The 4,342-nt window shown below is 43.2% G+C and overlaps 1 protein-coding gene across 1 annotated transcript; it reads left to right on the forward strand.

Moving 5' to 3' along the window:
* The first annotated feature begins 292 nt into the window (after nucleotides 1-292).
* Nucleotides 293-3,478, forward strand: LOC130642402 (uncharacterized). Its single transcript, XM_057449489.1, has one exon. The coding sequence runs from the start codon at nucleotides 293-295 to the stop codon at nucleotides 3,476-3,478; it is 3,186 nt and encodes a 1,061-aa protein (XP_057305472.1).
* Nucleotides 3,479-4,342: the final 864 nt, after the last annotated feature.

Below are 4,342 nucleotides of genomic sequence, written 5' to 3' on the forward strand. Positions count from 1 at the left end.
GGATCACAGTGCTGTTGAAAGGGAAGGTGGATTTGATGGTAATTATCGACATTTCCGAAGTGAAGAAACACCAGAAGGTCAACTGGTGAGTATTGAACAGTACCTGGATCAACAGAAACAACATGTGGAGAAAGTCATCACAGACTTGCAAAACACTAGACAGAATTGGAAGATTCTACTGAATCTCGTGGTGGAGTTTGTGCACAAGGAAAATCCTTCCGACAAGTTCACAAAACCAATATGAAGTGAAGCTGTCACAATTATGGAAGAATTATGACAGCTATTGACAATTATGCACCACAACGAAATCAAAAACGATCCTCAACGCATCTCGAAGCTCGGACCGTTTGTTGAACAGTACAATTGGAGTGGCATCGAGTACCCAACTCCCAACACACACTGGAAAAAGTTTGAAGGGCAAAACCCCAACGTGGCGTTGAATGTCTACTTTTCTGAAGAAGATTTTCAGGTCAGGCAGGCATATGTTTCAAAACACAACACGACACGTGAAAAGGTGGCAGATGTTTTAATCATTCAAGAAGGGAATAAAAAGCACTACGTTGCCATTAAAAGATACCCTGCGCTCATGCGCGGTTTATCATCTAGACATCGAGGTGATCACTACTGTCGAAACTGCATGCACGGATTCCGCAGTCAAGAGACACGAGACAATCACATGAAAGTGTGCATGGACCATGATTTTTGCGAGATTGTCATGCCTAAAGAAGGAACAGTCCTCAATCACGAAGATGGGCAAAAGTCGCTTAGAATGCCATTTGTCATCTATGCAGACACAGAATGTATCTTGGAACCTGTTCAAGGTTGTGATGGAGACCCTGAAAAATCACACACCAGAGACGTCAGCAAGCATGTGGCTTCAGGATATGCCTTCATAACTAAATTTGCACATGGAGAAGTTGAAGAATCATCCGACTGCTGTCGTGGAAAAGACTGCATGGAAAGGTTTTGTAAGGGACTGAGAGATCAAGTCAATAGAGCTATCAGACATCCACAGAAGAAGATGATCCCGTTGACACACGAAGAGAAAGAAGCCCACAAGTCTGCAAAAAGATGCTTCATTTACAATGGGTTTTTCAAGAAGAACAACAAAGACATCACAATGCGCCAAGTTCGAGATCACTGTCACTACACTGGTCAGTATCGAGGAGCTGCACACAGTTCGTGCAACCTAAAATATCGCATCCCCAACGACATTCCGGTGGTCATGCACAATCGCTCACGGTATGACGATCACATCATCATCAAGCAACTGGCCAGGGAATTCAAAAGCCACGAGTTTGAATGTCTGGGTGAAAACAGCGAAAAATACATCAGCTTCTCCATCAAGCAATCCGTCACATTTCAAGGAAAAGACGGCGAACCGCTGAAGCAGATGAAAAAGAACAAGAAAACCAACCAAATGAAAGAAGAGAAAATCAGCACGACCTGCAAAATCAAGTTTATCGACAGCTGCAGGTTTATGCAAAGCTCATTGTCAAGCCTTGTAGATAATTTAGCTGGAACCAACAGTGTCAGCTGCAACGACTGCAAATCAAACATGGAACTCATCGAGACTGACTCAGAGTACAAGGCGCAATTCAAGTGCCAAACCCGTTACTGCTCTTACAAGACGGTGGAACTGAATGAGCATTCCATGAAGAAGAAATTTTCCAACACATTCAAGCATGCAAAGGGCAATGACGAGCACTTTAGACTTTTGCTGTGTAAGGGTGTTTACCCCTACGAATACATGGATGCGTGGGAGCGTTTTGAAGAGACAGCACCTCCTCCAAAAGCACAATTTTACAGCAGCTTGAACCTTGAAAACATCACCGAAAACGACTACAAGCATGCTCAAAAGGTGTGGAAGGCTTTCAACATCAAAAACCTTGGGGAGTACCACGATCTCTACGTGATGAGCGACACGCTTCTTTTAGCAGACGTTTTTGAAAATTTTCAAGACACTTGTCAAAACATCTACGAGCTTGATCCAGCGTATTTTTACACTGCTCCAGGCCTCGCATGGCAAGCAGCTCTAAAAGTGACGGGTCAGGTGCTCGAGCTTCTCTCAGACATCGACATGCTACTGATGGTTGAAAAGGGGCTCGGGGGTGGTATTTGCCAAGCAATCAAGCGCCATGCTAAGGCGAACAATCCGTACATGGGGGAATTGTTTGATGTCAACCTGTTGATCTCGTATCTGCTGTACATCGATGCCAACAATCTGTACGGAGGTGCCATGTCACAAAAGCTGCCAACACACGGATTTAAGTGGCGTGAAGACCTTGAAAATTTTACTCAAGCTTTTATAGAAAATTATAAAAATGGAGACGATGGCTATTTTCTTGAAGTGGATGTCCACTACCCGAAAAAGCTGCACAAACTCCACAACGACCTTCCATTCTTGCCTGAAAAGATGCGTCTGAACAACGACTGTGAAAAGTTGACGTGCAATGTGTTTGACAAGAAAAAATACGTGCTGCACATTCGCAAATTGCAGCAGGCACTGCAGCATGGATTGGTTCTCACCAAGGTGCACCGAGTCATTGAGTTCAAGCAAAGTGCTTGGCTGAAACCCTACATTGACATGAACACAAAGCTGCGAAAGGATGCCAAAAAAGACTTTGAGAAAGACTTTTTTAAGCTGATGAATAATAGCGTCTTTGGCAAGACCATGGAGAACGTTCGCAAGCACCGTGATATCAAACTGGTGACAACGGAATGGAGGCGCAAGAAGCTCGCATCAGCTCCAAACTATCACAGCACATCAAGATTTGACAAGAAATTTGTGGCAATGGAAATGAACAAAGTGAAGGTCGTCATGAACAAACCTGTCTACCTCGGCCTCTCCATCTTGGACTTGAGCAAACTCACGATGTATGAGTTTCACTATGACTATATCAAGCCGAAGTTTGGTGCAAGCGCAGAGCTTTGCTACATGGACACAGATAGTTTCGTCTACCACATCAAAACAGACGATGTCTATAAAGATATCGCAGGTGACGTTGAATCAAGGTTTGACACATCGAATTACAGTCCCGAAGACAAACGTCCCTTGCCTATTGGCAAAAACAAGAAAAAATTGTGCTTAATGAAGGATGAACTTGGTGGCAAAATCATGATCGAATTTGTTGCATTGAGGTCAAAAATGTATGCGTACAAGACACTCGAAGGATACGTGCAAAAGAAGGCAAAAGGTACAAAAAAGTGTGTCGTCAAGAAACAGATCACGTTCGCAGACTATTTGAACAGCCTGCAGACCTGTCAAAATTTGTATCGCACGCAACTGAGATTTACCAGTCGAAAACACGAGATTTTTACCGAAAAGCTGAACAAAATTGTGCTGAGTGTTGATGATGACAAGCGACTTCAAGCTCAAGGTGGGTTCACCTTTGCACATGGAAGCAGTCCTGGATTGGTTTGCAAGCAAGAATTTCTCACCAGAGTGTGGCATCCCGACCATGTTAAACTGTTTTGAGTCTCGCGGGATGCTTCAAAAATTTATTTGCATCTCACACGTCTCAGTGTTTTCAAAATGTCAAAATTGTCTGTTACAAACGTTTGCATTCAGCATGGTCTTGATCACGGAAATGCATTAAAAAAAATGATACTTGAACTCTTGTTGGTAATGTTGTACGTAAGTTTTTTGTACGTCTACTGCAAGTTTTCCTCTCTAATAAAAGTTATGTCAGAACTGAATGAAATTTTAGACGTCTTAGACACACCGTCACCAGCAATGAGAAAGCGGGAAAAAGTCAAGCAAAACTTGAGTGTCGTCAACTCTCTGTGAAAAAAGCAGTGGACGCCTGAGTTGCTGGATAAAGCGACATAGAAACAACTTGACAACCTCTTGAAGAAGCTCGAGGCACAAGCGCAAAAATCAGCAGCAAAAGACATGCTGTCGAAAATGTCAGGTGTTGACAATTTTCAGACCATGATGAGCGACATAAACGCAAACTTTCTGATTTAAAACTCGACTTCAGAGTTGATTGATAATGTAACGGAGAAATTGCCATCGTTCACAGGGAACTCTCCGATGGACGTTGCAGGGTCATACATGTATGAAAAGTGCGGGCTGTGGCTCGCTCCCGTCTCTCTGTTTTGCAGAGTTTTCAACCATCTGAACTGGAAAAAATTCAGCGAAATTGCCGAGGAGCGTCAAGCGCAAATCAAACTGCGAAAAGATTTTCCGGATGAAATAGAACCAAGTTTCGCAGAGCAGAAGCCGTCTTGATGTAAAAAAAGATTTTTGTACGTCTCACGACTTACAAATAAATGAGTGAATCTAACCAAGTCATAACCAAGAAGAATGAGGGTCGTGTTGCTGCTGGCAAGAGACTTG

Source organism: Hydractinia symbiolongicarpus, chromosome 4, assembly GCF_029227915.1.
Source record: "Hydractinia symbiolongicarpus strain clone_291-10 chromosome 4, HSymV2.1, whole genome shotgun sequence".
In the NCBI taxonomy this organism is placed as follows: domain Eukaryota; kingdom Metazoa; phylum Cnidaria; class Hydrozoa; order Anthoathecata; family Hydractiniidae; genus Hydractinia; species Hydractinia symbiolongicarpus.

Coding starts and splice junctions, on each gene's coding strand:
- LOC130642402 (XM_057449489.1), top strand. CDS start 293: ATGCACCACAACGAAATCAAAAACGATCCTCAACGCATCTCGAAGCTC.